The sequence below is a fragment of the Hemiscyllium ocellatum genome, chromosome 1, assembly GCF_020745735.1.
Source record: "Hemiscyllium ocellatum isolate sHemOce1 chromosome 1, sHemOce1.pat.X.cur, whole genome shotgun sequence".
NCBI lineage: Eukaryota > Metazoa > Chordata > Chondrichthyes > Orectolobiformes > Hemiscylliidae > Hemiscyllium > Hemiscyllium ocellatum.
Genome location: NC_083401.1, coordinates 121,473,036 through 121,495,751, shown reverse-complemented (window position 1 = coordinate 121,495,751; position 22,716 = coordinate 121,473,036). Strand labels below are relative to the sequence as shown.

Here is a 22,716-nt window from a genome sequence, read left to right as displayed (position 1 = left end):
CCATTGGCTCTACCTCATCCAGAACTCCCAAACACTTTCCTCAAAAGAGTCATTATTCCCTTCTACCTAGACAAGACATTATGAACATCAAGAACTTTGCTTGCTCTCCTTATAGGGAGGAAGAGGACTGGGAAACAAGATACTGTGATGAGTAATGGATGGGAACAGGCAGAGGTAGGGGTGTTTATTGGTCCTTCACTGACAGTCATATTGGCAGCCACTGACAAAGTCTTCACTTGGCTAATCACAAAGGTCTTATTCCAGGAGACTGCACTAACCAAACAATTGCTATGAAAACCTTAGCTTCCTGAAACACTAGGGCTCAATCACGTCAGGAGAGCCAATTCTCTGTCTGATTGCCCTGTTTTGGGTTCACACTTAGAAATGGATCAACATGTGCATGCCCTATGCCTTGTGGAACAGCCTGTGGCTGAACTGAAACAATGAAGGATTATTGACCAGATTTTTCTCCACAGGTGTGGTCTAATCTGTGGAAAGCTTTGAGCATTGTTTAAATGCAATAAAAACAGAATGTGCAGCCACAGAGGAACTATACTCCTCTCAGAAACCACACTATGAAATGTGACAGTGCAACTTCAGTAAGGCATTCGACAAGGTCCCCCATGGGGGACTTGTTAGCCAGGTTAGATCTCATGGAATACAGGAAGCCCTAGCCTTTTGGATACAGAACTGGCTCAAAGGCAGAAGACAGGGTAGTGATGGAGGGTTGCTTTTCAGACTGGAGGCCTGTGACCAGTGGTATGCCACAAGGATCGGTGCTGGCTCCACTGCATTTCAATCATTTATACAAAGGATTTGGATGTGAACATAGGAGATATGGTTAACAAATTGGCAGAAGACACCAAAATTGGAGGTGTAGTGGACAGCGAAGGAGGTTACCTCAGAGTGCAAAGTGATCTTGATCAGATGGGCCAATAGGCTGTGAAGTAGCAGATAGAGTTTAATTCAGATAAATGCAAGATGCTACATTTTGGAAAAGCAAATCTTAGCAGGACTTATATACTTAATGGTAAGGTCCTAGGGAGTGTTGCTGAACAAAGAGACCCTGGAGTGCAGGTTCATAGCTCCTTGAAAGTGGAGTTGTAGGTAGATAGGATGGTGAAGGCGGCATTTGATAAGCTTTCCTTTATTGGTCAGAATATTGACTATAGGAGTTGGGAGGTTATGCGGCGGCTGTACAGGACATTGGTTAGGCCACTGTGGAATATTGCATGCAATTCTGGTCTCCTTCCTATCAGAAGGATGTTGTTAAACTTGAACAGGTTCTGAAAAGATTTACAAGGATGTTGCCAGGGTTGGAGGATTTGAGCTATAGGGAGAGGCTGTACAGGCTGGGGCTGTTTTCTCCAGATCATCAAAGGCTGAGGGGTGACCTTACAGAGGTTTATAAAGTCATGAGGGGCAAAGATAGAGTATGAAGACACAGTCTTTTCCCTGGGGTGGGGAGCCCAGGACTAGAGGGCATAAGGTTTATGGTGAGAGGGGCAAGATTCAAAAAGGGACCCAAGGGGCAACTTTTTCAAGCAGAGGGTGGTGAGTGTATGGAGTGAGTTGCTAGAGGAAGTGGTGGAGGCTGGTACAATTGCAACATTTAAGAGGCATCTGGATGGGTGTATGAATTGAAGCGTTGCAAGTGACGTAGCCCAGGTGCTGGCAGATGGGACTAGATTGGGTTAGGATATCTGGTCGGCATGGACAAGTTGGAGTGAAGCATCTGTTTCCGTGCTGTACATCTCTATGACTCTTATGAACAGTTACTGAAATTCACTGATCACAGTCATATACTGTGAACTTAGTTAATTTAATTTTCATAGATTTGAGCAAAAGAGATTCCATTGTTTTCAAGGACTGAGGGCTAGACTTTACACAAAACCCATTGAATAGTCACCCTGCCATCTACCTGAAATATTCCAGGTGATGAGTGAAATTTCAGGTAGTCCACCTCCCTTCTTAAAAAAAAGTTCCTTAAGTGATCAATTCATGCTCCCATAAGATCTGCATTCTGCCTCCACCACTTGCGGTGTGGGGCGACAGGAGGTCCATGCTTTACTGGGATCTTGACAGCTTTACACGTGCGGACTGGTATTGGACAGAAGTACTTTCTGTACTCCTGGGTTATCAGCAATGCCTCTAAAAATGGTTATACACCCTCAACCATGGTAACCAAGGAAGTTGACAGTGGATAGTTCAATGATAGGAACACTTAAAATGTTCCTATATAAATCTTCTCTTGTGAATCTCATTGGAGCTGGTTATCATGATATTTGTGTAGTTCAAACTCGCAAATAGAATTTTGGCATTTATTGCTAAAAGTATAGAGTAAAGTAGTACAGAAGTAGGGTTGCTGCAACTGTACAAGCTCACACCTGTTACGGTGTACAATTCTGGTCCCAAGAGGGGGGATGTGGTTGCATTGCAGGCATGTAAGAGAAGGTTCACAAGATGGACTCCAGGGAGGGCTAGAATTTGGAGCAGCATGGCAGTTCAGTGATTAGCACTGCTGCCTCACAGCACCAGGGACCCAGGTTCGATTCCAGCCTCTGCCGACTGTGAGAGAAGTTTGCACATGTTCCCTGCATCAACATGGGTTGCCTCCGGTTTCCTCCCACAGTCCAAAGAGGTGCACGTTAGGTGAATTCATCATGCTAAATTGCCCATAAAAGTGATCAGGAGTGTTTGGTGCATTAGTCAGCAGAAGTGTGAAGTAATAGGGTAGGGGAATGGGTCTGGCTTGGTTACTCTTTAGAGGGTTGGTGTGGATGGAATTGTTGGGCCAAACAAAAAGAAGAAAAGGGCCTGTTTCCATGCTGTAGGGATTCTTCTGGGTAGATATGGAGTTTGCCTTATGAAGAAAGATTGAACAGTTTAGGCTTGGTTCTTAGAGTTCCTAAGTACAAAAGGAAATTTAATGGAGTTACACAAGATGCTAGAGCAGACGTGGAAAGTTTGTTTCCTCACATGGACAATCTAGAACAAGAGGTCATAGCTTTTGCATGTAGGTTTGCTCACTGAGCTGGAAGATTCATTTCCAGATGTTTTGTTACCCTACTCGGTATCATCTTCAGTGGGCCTCAGGCGAAGCAATGCTGAAAATTCCTGCTTTCTAGAAACCCAAACATAGAAAGCAGGAATTTTCAGCATATCTTCGGTGGGCCTCAGGCGAAGCAATGTTGTTGGAGGGAACCCGGAGGGACAGGATGTACATATACTTGGAAAGGCAAGGACTGATTAGGGATAGTCACTATGGCTTTGTGTGTGGGAAATCATGGCTCACAAACTTGATTGAGTTTTTTGAGGAAGTAACAAAGAGGACTGATGAGGGCAGAGCGGTAGATGTGATGTATATGGACGTTTGACAAGGCGTTTGACAAGGTTCCCTATGGGAGACTGATTAGCAAGGTTAGATCTCATGGAATACAGGGAGAACTCGCCATTTGGATACAGAACTGGCTCAAAGGTAGAAGACAGAGGGTGGTGGTGGTGGTGGAGGGTTGTTTTTCAGACTGGAGGCCTGTGACCAGTGGTGTGCCACAAGGATTGGTGCTGGGTCCCCTACTTCGTCATTTACATAAATGATTTGGATGCGAGCATAAGAGGTACAGTCAGTAAGTTTGCAGATGACATCAAAATTGGAGGTGTAATGGACAGCGAAGAGGGTCACCTCAGATTACAACAGGATCAGGACCAGATGGGCCAATGGGCTGAGGAATGGCAGATGGAGTTTAATTCAGATAAACGCGAGGTACGAATTTTGGGAAAGCAAATCATAGCAGGACTTATGCACGTAATGGTACGGTCCCAGGGAGTATTGCTGAACAAAGACCTTGGAGTGCAGGTTCATTGCTCCTTGAAAATGGAGTCGCAGGTACATAGGATAGTGAAGGCGGCATTTGGTACGCTTTCCTTTATTGGTCAGAGAATGGAGTACATGAGTTGGGAGGTCATGTTGCGGCTGTACAGGACATCAGTTAGACCACTGTTGGAATATTGCGTGCAATTCTGGTCTCCTTCCTATCGGAAAGATTGTGAAACCTCAAAGGGTTCAGAAAAGATTTAAGGATGTTGCCAGGGTTGGAGGATTTGAGCTATAGGGAGAGGCTAAACAGGTGGGTGGGGGGGGGGGGGGGTGGTTCCCTGGAGTGTTTGAGGCTGAGGGGTGACCTTATAGAGGCTTACAAAATTATGAGGGGCATGGATAGGGTAAATAGGCAATGTCTTTTCTCTTTGGTCAAGGAGTCCAGAACTAGACAGCATAGGCTTAGGGTGAGAGGGAAAGATTAAAAAAGAGACCTAAGGGCAACTATTTCATGCAGAGGGTGGTACGTGTATGGAATGAGCTGCCAGACGAAGTGGTGGAGGCTAGTACAATTGCAACATTTAAGAGGCATTTGGATGGGTATATGAATAGGAAGGGTTTGGAGGGATATGGGCCAGGTGCTGGCAGGTGGGAGTAAATTGGGTTGGGATATCTGGTCAGCATGGACAGGTTGGACCGAAGGGTCCGTTTCCATGCTGTACATCTCGATGACTCTTTGTGACCGAGTTGGGTAATGAAATGTCTGGAAATGAACCTTCTAGCTCAGCGAGCAAACCTACATCCAGAACCACAACTTGAGCTACAAAGCTTCTCAAAACTCACTAAGAGGTCATAGCTTTAGGATAAAGGGGCAGGAGATTTAAAATACAGTAGAAATTTCTCCTCCCCTCTAAAGGTTGAGAATCTGTGAAGCTCACTAAACTAGAATGTGGAGAATGCCAAAACATTGAGTAAATTTAAGAAGATAGACCAACTTTAGGTTAAGGCTTGTAAAACGCAGTTGGGAAACTCAAATTGAGGCAGAGATGAGATCAGCCATGATCATATAAAATGGTGAGGCAGGCCTGAGTGACTTAATTGCTTACTCATGTCTTAGTTCTTATGTTCTTACTTACTTGCCACTTGTCAGCCCAAATCTGGCTATTGTCAAAGTCTTGCTGCATTTGGACATGGACTGCTTCAGTCGGTGACTAGTCATGTTTGACTAGTATTCTGACCTGGAGTAGTCAAAATGGCAACTGGTAAACAATTCTAAGTCCCAATACCACAACTCCATTCAAGTTCTCTACACACCTATCAGCACAATAAAACTCAGTTGATGAGATACATGACAAATAAGTAATCGTCATGGTTTTATGAGATATATGGATTCCTACAATGTGAATATTGTTGTCTGTTTTCTAAACTTTTTTGTTATATGAACTTATAGAAATTTACAACTACCTGCATATTCATAAATTTTATTTTGGAATTAATTATGTTGAAACTAGATTAGGAACTCGATGGTGAACACTGACTAAAGTGAACAACAGAACATTTCAAAAATCAGGAGAGAAAGGCAGAGGCACCAATTAATATGCAGTGCAAGCACCAAAGCAATGTGGATTTAGACAATGACACCATTGTGACTCTGCGTAACCTCCTAAAGCATTGTTTGTGAAATGTGTCTTAAACATTTAACAGACGTCAATGGACAAACACAGCATTGTTCTCATCACTAATTTTCAGGCATGTCTGTCAGATCTTTCAATTATGGTGCTGGGGCTTCTTTTTCATAATCGCAATTAAAATACAGACCAGGTGTTAAGCATCTGTAGTTCCGTGGAACTCATGCAGTTAAATGACAAAGCAGGGTATTAATTATATGAATTTTAAAAGACTTACAGATGTTACCAACATACTTTTCAGATGAAAAATTCCACAGAGAGTGCCTGGTGTCAAAACAGTGACAAACTCCATTTGGTGGATAGCAATTACTTTTCTACTGAGTGTTTATATAACATAAATGAATTCAAGCAATAGTCATAACAAGCCAAGACTGAAAACCAGCTCAATATTTCATTTCCCCCTTGCTATGACACCAATGATGCTTCAATAGTTCCAAAGCCACTGAGCTCACTTTGCACATTCATACAGGTGGGTTTCATCTAAGGAAGTTACAAGGAATCCATAGATAGCTAAGCATCTAGGGCAGTGATTCCATCTTACAAAGCCTGGTCAAATTTCTGCCATGTCACATTAACATACAAGGGTGAATATTGTGTGGCATTAGTTCACTAGTCAAATCTCATGAAATATCATTTTCAGTAACTAATATTCATATCTTAAAACTGACGGATACAGCATTTCAGCTTTTGGCAGGAATTTCCTTTCGAGCTTCTAATTCCCATGTTCAAGTTCAAATGGAAGTCAGAACCCTACGCTGAAAACAGTCACTCAAAAGGTGATTTTCACTACACCAGCAATCAATTGTTATAGGGTCCTATTAGGTATTGCACAATTCACAAAGCTGACAGCTGATCAGAAAGATTCACAACATCCTACCTAGCTTTTGATACTAAAGTGAGCAAGAGTGCTTCAAAACAAAAAAGTGGCCTTGGATGTCACACTTCTGCCAATGCTCCAACCCCCTGTGGGAATTAGTCAGCACGTCATGGACATTACTGAGATGCAGTCACAAGGAGAAAGCAAATAGGGAGGTTCTGCATACTTTAACGATCTGGTTCAAAGTGCATCAAGGAACCCAACACAATCTATGAAACCCTCCAACTCTCAAATCCTGGAGTGTTTTTGACCTGTAAAAAAAAATTGACTGGCAAAAAGTTCAGTATGAACAAGGAGAGATTATTAGGTCTTTAATTCTTCCAAACTACCAATTTATGAGCTATAACAGAAGCCAGATCACAGAGGGAGGAAAGACCGTTTCTTCCAGATATTTTATTTGCAATGAGGGATGTACACATCACCCTCAGCCTCTAACAAGTTGCCAAATGGTAAAGGGTAGCCTAACTTTGTGTCAATGGGAGGACATTAATGTGACAACAATTTGGCTCCCTTGCCCTCCTGAACTACACCCCCCTCTTCTCATCAGCTTAGCCAAACTCTGGATGTACCTGGGTTTCTGGCAACATGAATTGTTTCTTGGGGACAAGCCACACAGTCTTAGCAGTGGTTACTGCTCCTGGTAAGCATTACCAGTCATTTGATTGGCTGATAAACGCTCTGAGAACTCCCTCTCCGGAGGTGGCACAAGTCCTGCTTGGATCCCAATCAAATTAAAACATCTTATGATGCCACCTTCGAGGGGGGCCCTCAGAAATGTTCACTTTTTTTTTTAACCCCCCCCAAATGAGGATTCCCCATTACCATACTTGACAGGGCCATTAACCCAACTTGACCATTCACACACTTCTGCCTCACCCTTTCCTTTCTACAACACTAAAAAAGGATCCTTCGGTCTTGATTTATCACCCCACTAGCCTCCACAACCAAAGGATCATTAGTGTCATTCTTGCCACCTCAAGCAGGATGCCACCACCAGACATATATCCCCCTGCCTTTCCTGGTCAGCATTCCACAGGGCCCACTCCCTTTGGGACACTGGTTCACTCCTGCTCCACTTTCAACACCTCCCTACATTCCCTCAGCACCTTCCTATGCCATCGCAGAAAAGTGCGATACTTGCTCATTTATCTCTTCCTTCCTCACTCTTCAAGGCTCCAGCCACATCTTCCAGAGGAAACAGTACACTTCAGTCAATCCAGTTTACTGTATTCACTATTCACAGTGCGGTCTTCTTTACAATGGGGTGACAAAATACAAACTTGGTGAGCAATTTGCAGAACACATGTTCTGTCTATAAAAAATAACCGGAGCGTCCGATTGCCTGCCACTGTGTTCCCTGGCCATCATCGGTCGCAGGATTGCTGCAGTGTTCCAGCGCAGCTCAGTGCAAGCCGGAAGGACAGCACCTCATTTTCAATATCCAGTTCAATAATTTTAAAGCCTGAGCACCTTCTTCCACGTTCGTCACCCACCCCCAACAGCCCGGCCGTCAGGACATCACTGCTTTCAGCACAGCCAACCTCTTTTCATCCATTGTCTCTATCATGACCTATCTAACTTTTCCTCTTCTCTGGCTTGCTGTCAGCAGTCCCTTTGTGTTACCATTTTCCTCTCTCTCTCTCTCTCTCTGGGCTCCTATCTGCTCACTCCTCTCCCCATCCCAACCAAATTAAAAACACCCATCATCCACATAAATATCACTTTCTCCCCCCGAGATGCTATCGGTTTTAAAGAAGGGTCACTGCACTGAAAAACATTAGCTCTGTTTTCTCAACACTGATGCTATCAGACCCGAACTTCTGCAGCTCTGTGTTTGATTTCTAACATCCACAGTGGTATTTCATACAAAAAAGGAAAATAAAGTCTGTTTTGCAGTGCACAAGGTCACCCAATGTTAGAAACAGAAGGCACAAGTGAGAAGAGTGTGTTTGACAGTAAATCTTGGAAAATTGTGAAACACATGTTGGCTGCAGTTGATGCTTTGAGCAAAGTCCTTTCTAAGTCACAAGCAGATTGGGTTACTGGAGCTGGCAGCAGTGCTGGGGACTATATAGGAATTCTGAATGGTTTTACTGGAAAAGGACAGATGAGGAGGATGGATTTTCCGAATGCTTGAAGCAGTTACAAGATTCAGCCAGGTGCTTCTCCCAGGCAGAACCTAACCAGCATCTGCCACAATGATTATGGGAACACATGACAGATTGGTAGGAGATGCTCCTGAGTTTTCCAGGCAGTCAAACCGCTGTTTCAGAATGCCTATTGTGGCGAGTGCAAAAATATCATTCTATCTTTGCACCGTGATATTCAAAAGCAATAGAAGTGCCATTAGCTAGAGTCAAAAAGATAGCCCGCCCGCTCACAGCCAGCCCACAGTTGCTTCCTCTCAGATGAAGGCAATGCTGACAAGGCAGAAATCATTTACAAGTTACCACAGAGCCAACACTGTGGGCAAAAGTTAATATAGATGGAGTGGTCGTGCCTGCTGGCTGGAGAGGCAGAGGTAGTTCTACGTTGCCACAGGAGGGTTGGCTGCTAATCGGGCACTTAATCGGACAGTAGTGGGACTAGAATTAAGGATCCCAGGAACAGGGATTGATCACAATCAAGGGCTGGCAGCACTGCAGTGGGGAGGCAAGAGTTGCTGCCAATAATGAGTTTCGTTATTCATCAGTATATTCATATTGCATTTAAATGAAATAAAGCCTCAACATACATCAATTGTGATCAATCAATCCAAAGATGTAAAATAATCAGGTAAGTAAATGTTGTCACATAGTACTCTAACACATCTCAGATCATAGGAGCACTGAATCTATTCAATTGTTAACACTTTTGACCACAGTGACTGACGAAGATTTTCAGCATTTGACAGTGCTCATCCCTGACTAAAGTCCAATAAGTCAATGCCATTTGCCTGTCTTTTCATCCAATGAATAAATGATAAGCATTATCCACTATTCAAGTTCCAGTTCATCATCCAAAACAATGCTGTCTCAACACTATTAAGAGTTGGTACCATTTCTACTGATCCAGAGGCTCCAGATCAGATTATAAACTCTTCCTATTAATGATCTAGATATTTATTAAACATAATTTCACTGTTTTAAGCTTATGACTACAACAATGAGAAATGTCATCTGACAATCTATTGTATATTCATCTAGTGTCAAACAGGAATATTAAAAAAAAGTGCTTTAAAAAAGAATAAAAATTGTACAGTCAGGACACAGCCCGAGAAATTCTCAAGGTGACACCATCACTATCACAGAGGAACCAAGTCTACAACTGAGAAATTGCTCAGAAGCACCACAAATCTCACAAACTAACTTTTCCAAAGTTAATCTGGAACCTGATCAAAGTTTGATAAATCATACTTTTGATATTAGAAAAATTAATGAAATAATTGTGGTCTAGAAGAGCAAGACTTTCAGCATACAACCGTTCATGGTTGTAATTCATTTCACACACAGGATTATCCAAAATAAAATGTTGTTGAAACCTTATCCTCTCTAAACCTTCTGTCCCTTACCTTAAATATATGACCTCAGTCATTGCTTCCTCCACCATGGGAAGTACATGTCTTCCCATCTACCCTATCGATGCTCCTCAATTTTATATACACCTCAATCAAGTCTTCTCTGCTCCAAGAAAAACAAAATTCCAGTTTACAATCTCTCTCAGAACTAAAGCTCTCCAGCTCAAGCAACATCCTGGCAAATCTCCAATGTAATCACATCATAGTGACATCTTGCAAAATGTCCACATTACAGATATGGAAGTGCTGGATGTCTTGAAACAGTTAGAGGTGGATAAATCCCCAGGACCTGATCAGGTGTACCTGAGAAGTCTATGAGAAGCTAGGGAAGTGATTGCTGGGCCTCTTGCGGAGATATTTGTATCATCAATAGACACAGGTGAGGTGCTGGAAGAATGGAGGTTGGCTAACATGGTGCTACTGTTTAAGAAGGGTGGTAAATACAAGCCAGGGAACTATAGACCAGTAAGCCTGACATCGGTGGTGGACAAGTTGTTGGAGGGAATCCCAAGGGACAGGATGTACATGTATTTGGAAAGGCAAGGACTGATTAGGGATAGTCAACATGGCTTTGTGCGTGGGAAATCATGTCTCACAAACTTGATTCAGTTTTTTTGAAGTAGCAACAAAAAGATGAATGAGGGCAGAGCACTATGGACTATATGGACTTCAGTAAGGCAATAGACAAGGTTACCCATGGGAGACTGATTAGCAAGGTTAGATCTCATGGAATATAGGGAGAACTAGCCATTTGAATACAGAACTGGCTCAAAGGCAGAAGACAGAGGGTGGTGGTGGAGGGTTGTTTTTCAGACTGGAGGCTATCATCAGTGGAGTGCCACAAGGATGGTGCTGGGCCCTATACTTTTTATCATTTACATAAATGATTTGGATGCGAGCATAAGAGGTACGGTTGGTGAGTTTGCGGATGGCGCCAGGATTGGGGGTGTGGTGGACTTCGAGGAGGGTTACCTCAGATTACAACAGGATCTGGATCGGATGGGCCAATGGGCGGAGGGTTGGCAGATGGAGTTTAATTCAGATAGGTGCGAGGTGCTGCATTTTGGGAAAGCAAATCTTAGCAGGACTTATACACTTAATAGTAAGGTCCTAGGAAATGTTGCTGAACAAGGAGACCTTGGAGTGCAGCTGAAAATGTGTTGCTGGTTAAAGCACAGCAGGTTAGGCAGCATCCAAGGAATAGGAAATTCGACGTTTCGGGCATAAGCCCTTCATCAGGAATGAGGAGAGGGTGCCAGGCAGGCTAAGATAAAAGGTAGGGAGGAGGGACTTGGGGGAGGGGCGATGGAGATGTGATAGGTGGAAGGAGGTCAAGGTGAGGGTGATAGGCCGGAGTGAGGTGGGGGCGGAGAGGTCAGGAAGAAGATTGCAGGTTAGGAGGGCGGTGCTGAGTTGAGGGAACCGACTGAGACAAGGTGGGGGAGGGGAAATGAGGAAACCGGAGAAATCTGAGTTCATTCCTTGTGGTTGGAGGGTTCCCAGGCGGAAGATGAGGCGCTCCTCCTCCAGCCGTCGTGTTGTTATGTTCTGCCGGTGGAGGAGTCCAAGGACCTGCATGTCCTCGGTGGAGTGGGAGGGAGAGTTAAAGTGTTGAGCCACGGGGTGGTTGGGTTGGTTGGTCCGGGCGTCCCAGAGGTGTTCTCTGAAGCGTTCCGCAAGTAAGCGGCCTGTCTCCCCAATAAAGAGGAGGCCACATCGGGTGCAGCGGATGCAATAGATGGTGTGTGTAGAGGTACAGGTGAACTTGTGGCGGTTATGGAAGGATCCCTTGGGGCCTTGGAGGGAAGTGAGGGAGGAGGTGTGGGCGCAAGTTTTACATTTCCTGCGGTTGCAGGGGAAGGTGCCGGGAGTGGAGGTTGGGTTGGTAGGGGGTGTGGACCTGACGAGGGAGTCACGAAGGGAGTGGTCTTTGCGGAACGCTGATAGGGGAGGGGAGGGAAATATATCCCTGGTGGTGGGGTCCGTTTGGAGGTGGCGGAAATGACGGCGGATGATACGTTGTATACGGAGGTTGGTGGGGTGGTAGGTGAGAACCAGTGGGGTTCTGTCTTGGTGGTGGTTGGAGGAGTGGGGCTCAAGGGCGGAGGAGCGGGAAGTGGAGGAGATGCAGTGGAGGGCAATCTGCGGTCCTTGAAGAAGGAGGCCATCTGGGCTGTGCAGTGCTGGAACTGGTCCTCCTGGGAGCAGATGCGGCGGAGACGAAGGAATTGGGAATATGGGATGGAGTTTTTACAGGGGGCAGGGTGGGAGGAGGTGTAGTCCAGGTAGCTGTGTGAGTCAGTCGGTTTATAGTAGATGTCTGTGTTGAGTCGGTTGCCCGAGATAGAAATGGAAAGGGTCGGTTTATAGTAGAACCTTGGAGTGCAGGTTTGTAGCTCCTTGGGGGTGGAATCGCAGGTGGACGCGATAGTGGGGGCAGCGTTTGGTAGGCTTTCCTTTATTAGTCAGAGAATTGGAGTACAGGAGTTGGGAGGTCGTGTTGTGACTGTACAGGACATTGGTTGGGCCGTTGTTGGAATATTGTGTGCAGTTCTGGTCTCTTTCCTATAGGAAAGCTGTTGTGAAACTTGCAAATCTTTTCTGAACCCTTTCAAGGATGTTGCCAGGGTTGGAGGATTTGAGCTACAGGGAGAGGCTGAACAGGCTGGGGATGTTTTCCCTGGAGCGTCGGAGGCTGGGGGGTGACCTTATGGAGGTTTGTAAGATTATGAGGGGTATGGATAGGATAAATAGGCAAAGTCTTTTCCCTGGGGTCAGGGAGTCCAGAACTAGAGGGCATAGGTTTAGGGTGAGAGGGGAAAGATATAAAAGAGATCTAAGGGGCAACCTTTTTGTGCAGAGGGAAATGGGTACGTGTATGGAATGGGCTGCCGGAGGATGTGATGGAGGCTGGTACAGTTGCAGCGTTTGGGAGACATTTGGATGGGTATGTGAATGGGAAGGGTTTGGAGGGATATGAGCCACGTACTGGCAGGTGGAACTAGATTGGGTTGGGATATCTGGTCGGCATGGACGGGTTGGACCGAAGGGTCTGTTTCCATGCTGTACATCTCTATGACATCCCTTCCATAAATGTGGATTCCAGAACCGCATATAACACATCTTACATAGTTCCACCATCACCCACCGATCTTAAACTCCATGCCTCAGCTAATAAAAGCCTATATCCCATGTGTCTTAACCACCTTGTATACTTGTTCTGTACCTTAAAGGGACCAGTGCACATGCACCCCTCTCACCCTGGGAAGCATTGAGGATCATAGTATTCATTGTGTATCCCTTTGCCTTGTTTACACTGTCCAAGTACATCACCCCACACTTACCTGGATGGAAGTCAATCTTGCCAGCCCATTTATATCCTTTTGATTATTTACTAATCCTTCAACACCCACCTTGGAAAAATGCCTTAGGACTTTGTCCAAGCTCTCTTTATTAGATTTCCCCATTAATAGCACATCATCCAGTTAAATGGCAACTTGGGTAGCTCTTGCAAAATATTCTTCATCGTGTGCTGAAAAATGGCACAGGCTGATAATACCCCAAACGGCAGTCTCATATTTATAAAGACCCCGTGGGTATTAATTGTAACATATTTCTAGGAATCCACATCTAAACATAATTGCAAGTAAGCATGGCTGATGTCCAACTCTGAAGAACAGCCCCCCGCCAGCTTTGCATATCAATTTTCCATGTGAGGGATTGGATATTTCCCCTTCCATGAAAAGAGGTTTAATGTTTGTTTAGGATCCCACAAAGATAAACCAACTCATCAGGCTTCACAACCAGTATGACCGGTGCTGCCCAATTCCAGAAACTGGACTGGTTTGATGATTGATTTCTGCCTCTACCTTTGCCCACAGGGCAAATGGTACTGCGTGGGCCTTGCAGAATGGTGGGATTGCTTCCTGGTCAACTTGCAGGGTGGCCTTGGCTCCTTTGACAGTCCTTAGACCTTCCTGAAAAATGTCCAGGCATTTAATTAAGACTTTATTTAGGCAACAACTGAACCAGCTACTTTTCAAAGAAGAGACCAGAACTGAAGTTGTACTCTTAAATCTGTAAAGGGTACCCAGTACCCAGGTTCTCAGTCTAGCAGCGTTCTTGTGCAAACTTAGGGGGTGGAGTTCAGAGCGAATAGTGTTAAAAACTGGTTCGACAATCACTGATATGGCCGTACCAGTATCAATTTCCATTTAGAACCAGGTGTATTTTGATTAGAAACAAAAACAGAAATTGCTGAAAAAAGTCAGTTCTGAAGAAGGGTCACTTGAAACAATTTGTTAACGGATTTCTCTGCAAAGATGCTGCCCGACCTGAGTTTTTCCAAAAATTTTCATTTCTCAGCATCCAAGTTGTTTTGGTTTTTTAAATTTTGATTGCATAGCAATATTAAAATCAGAACCGATTTAGCTGTTCCAAACCATGTGAGGAGGACTTTCCGTAGTACGAATTCTCCTGTATACCAGCCTATGAGTTCTCTTACTCAGTTCAGGCTGAGTGGGACCCTTTTGCTGTCTTGAGCCCACATACCAGCAGCATCTACAACAACCTGAATCCTCAAGAAAACATGAACCATTTGGCTGAGATTTGGCTTCCTTTTGGGGTTTTGTGGTGGCTAAGCCTAGAATCCCTCTGGTCAGAATATGTCCTGAGTGAGGTTAAGCAATAGCTTTCTCTCAAGTGGTATACCCCCAGGCTTTGTTGGGGTGCTGAGGGTGTCCACTTCCAACGGCATAACATGCAACTCATATGATCCATTTGACACATTTTCCAACGATAAAGTCAGTTATAGTATCTATTTGAATTCCAGTTAGACGTTTTTTGCATAGTTACATTTTTAATCCCACATACCAAACCAATCCCTAAACATCTCATTAAGAGTTAAAGCAAAGTTATATGCCTCTGCCAGTCATTTCAACATAGTCAAAATCTCAAAACCAAATTTCCTAGTTTTTGAATTGCCAGGATAAAAAACTATAGAATCTCAGAATTACAGGAAGCTTGAAATTGTAATATTCCTTAACTATGCCCATCAATTCTTGAAAAGTTTTAATATCTGCTGCCACAGGGAAAGTTAGGCTCCTAATAGCAGAGAAAGCTGCAATTCCACAGGCTGTCAGGAGAATTATTTGTTGCTTTCCGTCTGCCCAGAAAAAAAAAACGCATTCTTTCCATACGCTGGGCCCAGTTCTTGATGTCAAGATTGAATGAGTCAAGCTTCTCAAACAATGGCACGATGTAAGACAACTTTTGAGAGGGAGTTGGATACCCATACGCCATGAATGAATTTCTTTGAAAAAGTCAACCAAATAATGTGGAAGGAAAATGGGGGAAGAAATATGCAAACAAATTAATGAAATTACTTTAAAAAAATAAGCACAGGGGTGGGGTTGAATCTTAGTTACTGCAAAATTAATTAGCCAGAAGATGATAAAGTGGATAAGGATCTGTGTATTGAATGCCCACCTTCCTAGTCCAGTATGTCAAGAAACACAAAGAAAGGATTTGTTGTTTGATCTAGTAATGGGACATGAATCAGACAACAGAGAAGCTGAAAAACATTAAGTAAATAAATAGTGACTGTATTATACTGCAGATTGAGAGAAAGAAATGAGGGGAGACAAGCAAAAGAAATACCAGAGCAATAAATTTGAAGGCTTAAGTGTGGAATTGATAAGATAAAAATGAACAATCATCTGGCAAATAATTACTCTGAACATTCAGGGAAACACTGAAAATAACATTCAGAGGATAGGAAACATATTTCCCTGAAAAAGAAACGAGCCAACTAAACACTGGTGAGAAACTATGATCAAGTAAAGACATAGGAAAACTGAGGAGGAAGAAAGAAGTCAAGCACCAAGTACATGGATAAGCTAGGCTTGTATCCTTTGGCATTTAGAAGTCAGAGGTGACTTAACTGAAACACAAAATCCTGAGGGGATTTGACAGGGTGAATGTCAAAGGGATGATTCCTCTTGTGGGAGAATCTAGAGTGAGGGAGCAGTTCTATTTTATTTTTTAAAAAAAGAGGGCACCATTTAACACAAAATAAAAAGGCAGAAAATAGATTTCCTCCAGAGGGTTGAGTGCCTTTCAAACTCCCGCCCTTGAAAAGGCAATGGAGACAGAACCTTCAAATATTTCTAAAGCAGAGATAGATAGATTTTTGGATTACCAAGGGCATGAAAGATAAAGAAGGATATTCAAGAATGTAGAGTTGAGGTTAAAAATCAAATGAGCCACAATTGTATTGAATGGCAGTGCAGGCTTGAAGGACCAAGTGTCTTACTCCCGTTCCTTGCTTGTAGTTAGTAATAACACAAGGCAAAGCATTACAGCAGAACAATTCCTGGTCTGTAGAGATTGCATCCACACATTAAAATATCTAAAAGATGATAGAGAGAAGGCAGTATCACATGCTTAACATATCGTGCCTGTGATGCAAATAAAGATATTTATATCTATTTTAAAAGCCATTTGCATTTGGATTTTTGAATATGAACTAGTTATATGGGTTGTCTGTGCGTCTGAAAGAGTTTCTTGACTAACAGTTAAAAGTACTTCTGTCGCCATTAAAGGTAATTTAAAATAGTGAAACAAAGATTTCCTGAAGGATACTTGTTATTTACTTACATTGGAGAGTTTATAGACAATCAAAAACATAAGCAGTGTGGCACGTTTAGCTGTCAGATCAGATATTCCAGATTTTCTTTTCAGGCTTCAGTCAAGAGTTTGACTTGGCCAATAAAAGCATTGGCTGGAATCATAACATTACAAGGGAAATGCAATGCCAGAGAATTGCAGATAACAATTATATTTATATTCAAGAACAGAGGTACAATATATCCAAATCATCTTAACATTGGTGGTACCAGCAATAATAGAAGCCCTACTAAGGAGAAAATTATCCATCAACCTAAAAAAAAGATAGTAAAGAACAATCTGAAAGGATCTCAAAAAAGTAACATTTTGCTAGACAAACCTCGCTGATTTCTTTGAAGCAGTATTAGAAAGAAAAGTATGATATAATAGATTTAAAACATCTAGACTTCCAAAAGGGCCTTTGAAAAGGTACCTCTTAATAGACCAACAGACATGATCAAAAAATGCCATCTTTGAGAATGAATAACGAAATGGGTTAGCTGGTTGCCAGGGTTTAAAACTTTAGCTGCACAAGATGAGAAGACAGATTTGAAGGCATCAATGCTGAGGCTAATGTCAATTTATTTTAAATTATTTAGATGTTGAAATCTAAAGCACAAAAGATTTAAGTTTGCAAATGGCAGCAAATAAATGAGATGGGACTAAATAGTGAATACTGGACATGACCCACAAAAGGTTACAAAATAAATTAAACTTGGAGATTTGCCAATTTATATAGCCAGTTTGTCTTTTACTACCTTAGCTACTTGCAGAAGAGCTTTGCATCTAAATAATCCAAAATTTGCCAACCTAAGTTAACTATTTTCATTTTTATCACTGTGAAAGAAGTGTTCAGTAACTAGTGGCAATTAAATGGTACGCTGTGAATCCACCACAAATTCATGGGAAACTGGAATCAATGCACATGTATGCAAATAATATTTACTGCATGATTACAAAACCAGTAACCTTGAAATTAGACTGGACTGCATTCCAAGTGAAACTGATTACACCAAAAACATTTAAAACTTCATAAAGATGTCAGTTAGTACATACCTACACTGAAGACAGAATAAGAACAGACCGGAATAGTTAAATAAATGATAGTGCCAATATTGGAAAAAAATCATGTTTTATTAATAGCATCTATTCACATAAGAACATTCTGCAGGTTTATCTCATTAACTTGTAAGAACTCAGGGAGGCAATGTACAGAACTAGTCCTCAGAGATTGAATTAACGTGTCACAAAAGGTTTCATCTCACATTTTTCCGATACTGACTACAATCCGTTACCTTTCTTCATAAGGTGATCTGTACCTGAAGCTGATTTGGTGAAAGAGATTTTTTTTAAAAATTCTATAATTTGGATTCTTCTGCAATTAGACTTTAATATTTTAATTTGGATGATTGGAATTTAGGCGTTGATGAATACATACAACACAGCCATGCTTTTTTTAAAATTGAAAATCTATACAAGTTAAATCTTTTACCTATTTGGAATTTAAAATCACTTCATAACCATCAGCAACTCCACAGAACTACTGTCTTTGGTGTCAAGAACTCTCCAGTTTCAATATAAAACTCCTACAATAGTCGCATGTACCCAAACAAATTCAAATTCTTTTTCTCCCAGGGATAGTAAATGAGTTCTGTAAGCGTCCACTGATTTGTTGATATAAGGGAACTGACTAGGAAACTTCTTCCTTTTGAGTGTCAACTCTGGTTAATGCAAGACTTTGCTGGGTCCAGGCTCTGCATGGACATGCCCATGGCTATTTCCCCACTTTAAACAGCATTGAAACTGTTATCAAAACACAATGTCAGGCGAGAGCTGGCAAATCATGGTTGAATGGCGGAGTGGATTCGATGGGCCGAATGCCTTACTTCCACTCCTATGTCTTATGTCTTATGGTCTCATCACGAAGGAGAGAGTTAAATTAAATACATAGAGTTTCTCTACACAGTGGAAATGGAAATGGAGAGAGCAAGCTTCTCCAATCCAGGATATTGAACGAAATGCATCTAAACTGGAAGATATTTAATACTGGAGTAAAAATCTCTCTGAACTGAGAGACTCAAAGGAAGACAGCCTCTGTACACTGGGAGTTGTGACAGGACACAATTTCCTTTTTCCTTCAGAGGAAGCGATTGTTTTAATAGAATATGCAAACTATCCAAAAACTATGACAAACACAAAATCAAGAAGTTCTTGAATACAGTTTCAGATTTAAAAAAGCCTTAAAATACATTTTTCAGAAATAAAAGTGAAATATTATTTGGGGGAACATCTCCATGGAAATCAACCCCCTTCACTCTGCCTCTTGATAATACATGCATCAATGGGCATTAGAGAGATAGGAACAGCAATTATTTAATTTGAAATATTGTCTAGAACCAAATGAGTTAACTAAAGTATTCAACAGTCACAGTTGCTTCAGCCTATGTTCACAATCAGTAATCAATTAAGTGGTGTATCATAATCAACTACTAAACATTTTTAAAAATCTGTTCAGGGTATTTTTTTTTCCCCAAAACAAAAAGAACAGAGGTTTGGAGTCAGTTGCTGTTACACTCTGTTGCTGCTGTGCACCAGAAGATTCCACGTACAGGTCACTCTGCTAGAATGCACATTTTATTAACACAAATTCACTATAACACGACTGACAAATTGGGAACATTTTCTCTAAAGCGCAAAATTGTAAAGTGTGTTTTGCATATAACCCTATTCCGGCCCCATTAGGTGAATTGGCGCTGCTGACCCATGGATTTTCCTACAACACAATTGCATGAAAACAGAACTATCGTGTTATAACAGAATTGGTGGTACTTCCGAAAATCCTATTGATCAAAAAACATTTATTGCATATCTTGATTATGTTTTTTAAAAACATTGATAATATGGGTAAGCCATTTGATCCTTTGAGCCTACACACTCATTCTATGAGTTTGATCATGTTTGATTGTCTATGACCTATTCCAGCTTTCTCCCCCTTACCCTTTGATCCCTTCAACCCAAGAACTATATCTAACTCCTTCAAAACATTCAATGTTTTGGCTTCGGCTGCTTTCTGTGGCAAAGAATGCCACAGCTCACCACTTAGTGAAGAAGTTTCTTATCTCAGACCTAAAAATGACCTACCCCTAATGGTTAGACTGTGGTCCCTAGTTCTGTACCCTCCAGTCATCTGGAATATCCTCCCAGTGTTTCCCGTGTCTCGTCTCGTTAGAGCTTTCTGGGTTTCTATGCTCTTGCGAATATAGTCCTGACCGGGTCAAATGTGAGGACTGCAGATGCTGGAACTCAAATCTAGATTAGAGTGGTGCTGGAAAAGCACAGCAGGTCAGGCAGCAACAGAGCAGCAGGAAAATCAACGTTTCGGGCAAAAGCCCTTCATCAGAAATGAAGGGCTTTTGCCTGAAATGTCGATTTTCCGCTCCTCAGACGCTGCCTGACCTGCTGTGCTTTTCCAGCACCACTCTAATCCATAGTCCTGACCGATCTAGTCTGTCTTCATATGCCAGTCCTGTATCGCAGCAATCAGACCAGCAAACTTTTGTTGCACTCACTCCATAGCCTGAACACTACACTAACATTTTAAAATTCTCAAGTGACTTGGAGTCAACACTTTAAACATAATCACATTACGAATTAAAAAGGTGTTATAGGAAAACAAATGCTGTTGGTGTTGTTCTAAACATAGGCAGAAGAGCCAAATTCTAGAGATGAAGTGAAAGCAATTGCCTTTGACATTGAGGCAGCATGTCTGAGCGCAATTACAAGAAGCCCCTGTCCAACTGTGGTCAATGGGAATCGTGGAGAAGCACTTTCCACTGGGTGAAGTCACACTTAGTACAAAGTAAGATGACTGATTGGAGGCCAATTTTCTGAATGAGAAAATTGGTGACCTGAGCTCATCAAGACATTGTCCAAGGTCCGACTAGTTACTTTAGCAACAGGTTTGACACAAACCTCTAAGCCTCTCAACAATATTTTCCAAAGCCAGAGTCTCTGCCACCTCAAAAAGGACAGGCAGCAGGTGCATGGCAACACCAATACCTGCAAGCTCCTTTCCAAATTACACAGTGACCCAGCTTGAAACTTTATCTCCATTCCTTTGGGATCACTGGGATCAGATGTTGCAATTGCAAACAGCACCACAGATACACATGATCCAGCCAGAGTGGCTACTGTGATTTCAGACGGTGGCCCACCAAATACCTTCAAGGGTAAGAAGGTTGCCTTCACAGCAATACTCATACCCAATAAGTGAAACAAAACACAGTGGATATTTCCCCAGAAGTTGACATGCAAACTGAAACTGCACAATGCACACAAATGCAAATAGTGGCTAATCTGTAAGAGGACCGCGTCCTCTGATTATCTTCTTATGATTTAATAAGCTCAGCTTACGCACATGTATTCAGCCAGGCAGACCAAAACCACAACTGCGTGATCAGTTTAAGTAGCATGATATCTAACAATTTTGCACGGGGTTCTCATCATTTTCATCAGCATGTAAAAGAAAAATTCAAACACGGCAATTTAAAAAAAAGAGCTTTGAGTGGCAGTGCTGTCTTTTTGTTATCTTCGATTAAGTATTTGAAAAGTCAGGAGAGCGTGAATCATGTCCATTCTATTTACCGAGGTGGAAACGGTGATGTTGCACGTTCCGCTCAAACCATCTTAACAAACCGAAACACCTAGAAAGAACTCAACATTCCGAGGTCTGCTTTAGGTGTCAGTTGTGGTAACCTGTGTGACAGCTAGTGCAGGTTTGAATGCTGTGTGTGTGAACCTCCTGAAAAAGGCAATTGAACCGACCGAAAACATTTCACTCCTGACTGGGTAATGCAGTAAATTAGCCTGTTCCTTTCAATGTACACAAACGAGCCTGAAGCACTTCAAACCAAACCAATCTCGAGCGTCATTCAGAATAAACTGCATTCTATTGCAATTGCTTTGAATCTAAAAGTTTCCATCATTCAAAATAACCAGCAGAACCGCTTATTTAATCTCCGTGCCGTGCTCACGTTTGTGTTCATTTTACAATCTGTTCGTGCAGCCTTCGCTGACCATTACCTTCGTTAACTGGGCGATTTTCTTGCTCATTTTCACGTGCAGGTCGTAGTTGTAGTGATGGACCGGGTCAGGCAGAGTTGTTTTTGAACCATTGCATTTGGCACCGTAGCTCCCCAGCTCAGTGCTGCTCCCTCCAGTCGCCATCGCTCCTAGTGGGGCGACAGCTCCTGCACTTCACACCGGGCTCAGGCAACAGGGGGGTCGGTGTCAGAGAGATAGCGAGCGAGGGTGGGGGGTTCTTATCCAGCCCGTTCTCACATACACTCCGCTGCCTCCTCGCGGGGAGTGGGGGGAACAGGAGCACATACAGCGCCGGGACCCCTCTGTACCAGAGGCGCGATCAGTGGGTGGGTGGTATACAATCCAAAATAGGCACCATATCTGTGTGTGTCTGTAAAGTTTTCAGGAAACCAGTCCCTCACCCACCATGTGACAAACACCAAACGGCAACGCCCCCGGAAGGCGGAGATTAGATTAGTTCAATGATCCGAATTATCATGACGAGATTAATTTACTGAAACACACACAGCCAAATCATTGCAGAATTAAAGGCGATTCACACCTTTTTAAACTCTACCCGATTTCCCCCCTTATTTAATGCCTCAGTAACTATTAGTTACCAAAGAGCGAGATTCCTTCCCATGTCTAGATGTCAGGGAGGGATCCGGTGGGTAAACTGCAGCAGTAAAGGTCGCTAAGATTTACCACGACCAACCTTTCAGATGTAAAGACTGTTTAAAGGGAAACTGAACTTCCTATGGCCTCCAGAATCGTGGGAGAATACACAGATGGAACAATTTGGGGGGGAGTGGAGGAGAAGATAATACTTTGTTACTCGCCCGTCATTCCTACAGCTGTCTGCTTTATTGACAATTCCTGAACTGTTTATAGCGTAATTGTTGCATCTCTTACACCAGTATCTTTTAACTATGTGCCTTTTACACTGATATCTTTCTTGGTGCTTTTGCAATTTGGTTAACATATTTTGTATGAAATCATAAATAAATGTTCTTATTGGTAATCAGACTCG

General features: G+C 42.6%; 1 protein-coding gene across 1 annotated transcript in view; it reads right to left on the bottom strand.

Moving 5' to 3' along the window:
• LOC132816784 (protein FAM184B-like) overlaps positions 1-21,866 on the bottom strand; it is a 182,633-nt gene extending 160,767 nt beyond the window's left edge. Inside the window, exon 1 of the mRNA XM_060826768.1 lies at positions 21,687-21,866. Coding sequence (XP_060682751.1) covers positions 21,687-21,830 — 144 coding nt within the window. The 5' untranslated portion in view covers positions 21,831-21,866. The remainder of the gene's footprint in view (positions 1-21,686) is intronic.
• Between the last annotated feature and the right edge of the window lie 850 nt (positions 21,867-22,716).